We start from the raw sequence: 3255 nt of genomic DNA, 5'->3' as shown, positions 1-3255 counted from the left end.
GGGATTATTGCTCAGATCCATCTCTCAGAAGGCTGTCAATGCTGGGGAGGCCTAGAGAAGAAGAGCACTGCAGCAGGTGGGCCCAAGTGCCCTGCCACATGGGCCATAGGATCCAGCTGGGTCCCCAGCTGCTAGAATACATGGGTATAGGTGTCAACTGGCCCCTCTCCAAGAGAGCCAGTTAGGAAATGTGTGCTTCCCATTTCCTCAAACCTAAGTTCAGTTGGACTAGAAGGCCCGGTTCTCAGGCAGACAGCTACACTTTCACTAGGAAATGAGACAAGGGTCATTGTGAGCCCCCCTGCTAGAAATCAGCATGCAAATAAAGGAAGTGCTGCACTGACAGGTAATTGTGCACCTAGAGTTTCCAATATGCATTAGGATTGAAAGGACGATGTCTGTCATCCAGGACTGAAGGGGCATCTCCTGGTGCTTCCAAGTCCCATGAGAATCATGAACGGGAAGCTGCAGCAATCACAATCCAACAAGAGTGCAGTGACCAAGGGCTGCTTCAGTTCATTTATTTTCACAATAAAGATTTTAAAGCTCGAACTAGCAAGTGGTCACTTATTTATAAGAATTATTTGATATCCCAAAAAAAGCCACTCTTATAAAAAATGTGAATAACTTCTTAGAGAACATTTTAATAGGGCCTGACCACTATAAACATTTCTGTGTAATGTCTGTGACGTACACAAATGTACAGAGGTTGAGGTCTTGTTTTATATAAAAACAAGGTATCATAATAAAACAATTTAAAAAACATCTGTTAGGAAACAACACAGTTTGTTTGGCTGTTGAAAAGGAAGCACTCACTTCTTCACTGACAAATTTCCACTCCCGCTTCAGTTCTTCGCACCACATCTCCCATTCTTTAGCAGCTTCCAGCAAGCCCAGCCATTTCGCCCACAGAACCGACAGAGTTCTGAGCAAACACACGCCGTCGTCTTCTGTGCACCGGGGTCTCAAGTGTCTGAAGGCCTGTCGTAGTTTCGTTAACTCTTCCTTGATTGATATAAGATTTGACACCAAGGCCTTAAGAAAGAAAAGATAAAGGGGGGACATAATGTCTATTATTTGTTCTGAAACTTATAAACTATTTTTAAGTCTTGAACAACTGATGATTTCAATCTTCCATAAGTATTACATAAGCCATTTCTTGTCCTTTTGGAAGTCAATTCGGGCCAGATGAGAATTATCTACATATTATTGTATTCTGCATGAATTTGGGACTACGGGGACAAATAATGACCCATGAACCAATATTGCCAAGTAAGAACGTATCTTCAAAAGTAAATATTCTATAAGTATAGTAGTCCTCCCTTATCCATGGTTTTTTTTTCCAAGGTTTCAGTTACCCATGGTCAAATGCAGCCCAAAAATATTAAATGAAAAATTCCAGAAGTAAACAATTTGTAAGTTTTAAATTATGCATCAGTCTGAGTAGGGTTATCAAATCCCATGCCATCCTGCTCCGTGCCACCTAGGATATCAATCATCCCTTTGTCCAGTGTGTACACACTGTATATGTTCCCCACTTGTTAGGCATGTTGCAGCCTTCCTGGTCATCGGATCAACTGTTTCCAGTGCTGTGTTCATGCTCAATGGCAGCCTAAGACTCCCTCGCAATGCCTATGCCATTCACAATTCATCCCCTTAGGTAGGCATTTTATCACCTTACATCATCAGAGAAGAAGGCTGAGTACGGTACAATATTTTGAGAGAGAGATCATATTCATATAACTTTTGTTATAGTACATTGTTATAATTTACATTTTATTATTAGTTACTATTGCATTTTTTTGTTTTTGTTTTTGTTTTGAGGCAGGGTCCTGCTCTGTCACCCAGGCTGGAGTGCAGGGGCACAATCGTAGTTCACCGCAGCCTCAAACTCCTGGCCCGAAGCAATCCTCTCACCTCAATTTCCCAAAGTGCTGGTACTACAGGCGCGTGCCTAATTGTTGCTGTTAATCTCTTACTGTGCCTAATATATAAAATTAACTTTATCATAGGTATGTATAGGAGAAAACATAGTATATCTAGAGTTCAGTACAATTTCCACAGTTTCAAGCATCCACTGGGGGTCTTGGAATGTATCTTCCGTGGATAACAGGAGACTACTGCACATTTTGTTATATTAATATAAGTCTCTTCTGACAGTGCTTTTATTAAAAAAAAAAAAGTCTCCTATTTTACTAAGTAGGTTATTTGCATAATACTTCTTATATCAAACATCAACACAATATTAAAGGGTTTTTTGTTTGTTTTTGTTTTTGGTAGATGTTAAGTATAGCTAATTTAGAATGCCCTCATCCAAATCCTAATAACATAATGCCATAGATCCTAACGGATGAAAATAAGCAAAAAGTAAAATGTTTAACAACAGAGTCTGAGAAGTGACGAGAATTTAGAGCTCGTGACAGTTAGTAAGTGCTCAGTGGACAGCAAGGCTTGGTAGCTGCCCCAGCAGCATCCCTCAGAGTAACACGAAAGGCGGAGCTTTACAAAGGCCATCCATGAGGACAGGACACTATTGGGGATGAGCGTCCTATGAATCCGATTAATTAAATCTCTCAGAACCACTGCCTCATTTTTTTCCCTCTGGCTTTTGGGGTGAGGAATTTTCACGGGTGTACAACTCAGTCTGAAGATTTCCGTGGGTCGTAACAGAGCCACATTCTCTTCTGCCTCCACCTGTTTGTTTTGATGATTTTTTGCACACAGACTTACTGGGGACTTGCAAATACTATTACCTTGCTCTGTTCCAAGCGCTCTAAAGCTTCTTTGTAAGACACTGGCAAAGGGAACATGGACTGTGCAATAACTGCCTCCGTTTTGCTGAGGTTAGTGCAAATTTTCTCTTTAATTTTTCTATAGCATTGGTAATTCTTGAGATACCTAATGAGGCACAGTTAGAAAAAAAAAGATATTAAATCATATTCAACACAATATTCTAAACTTCCCAGAATAAATTCTCCACATTTAATTTCTTTACAAAAGATAGGATAACTTTCTTTTTTGCTATTCAATGCATTTTACAAATTTTTATTAACCATTCATCCCCAAAGAGACCTGCATATGGCTTTAAATGCAAACTTTAACAGGCAGGTAGGGCTGTCCTCAAAATGCCTAAATTGGAGAGATTTTTTTAGACAGTTCACTTCAGTAAAGTGAAAACTGCATTCTTAAACATGCTAATGAGCTGTAAATTAGTACAATTCTTACAGAAAACCACTTAGTCCCTGAAAAGTGCTC

General features: G+C 39.7%; 1 protein-coding gene across 1 annotated transcript in view; it reads right to left on the bottom strand.

The window, feature by feature from the left end:
* Positions 1-3255, bottom strand: part of SYNE2 (spectrin repeat containing, nuclear envelope 2) — a 295242-nt gene that overhangs the window by 140504 nt on the left and 151483 nt on the right. The window contains exons 47-50 of the mRNA XM_012656034.1: positions 3162-3202; positions 2754-2898; positions 817-1035; positions 359-465 (exon numbers count right to left, since the gene is read on the bottom strand). Coding sequence (XP_012511488.1) covers positions 359-465; positions 817-1035; positions 2754-2898; positions 3162-3202 — 512 coding nt within the window. The remainder of the gene's footprint in view (positions 1-358; positions 466-816; positions 1036-2753; positions 2899-3161; positions 3203-3255) is intronic.

Source organism: Propithecus coquereli, unplaced genomic scaffold (genome assembly GCF_000956105.1).
Source record: "Propithecus coquereli isolate 6110/MARCELLA unplaced genomic scaffold, Pcoq_1.0 Scaffold5, whole genome shotgun sequence".
NCBI lineage: Eukaryota > Metazoa > Chordata > Mammalia > Primates > Indriidae > Propithecus > Propithecus coquereli.
Note: the sequence above shows the minus strand (reverse complement) of the source record. Positions and strands in the feature narration are given on the sequence as shown.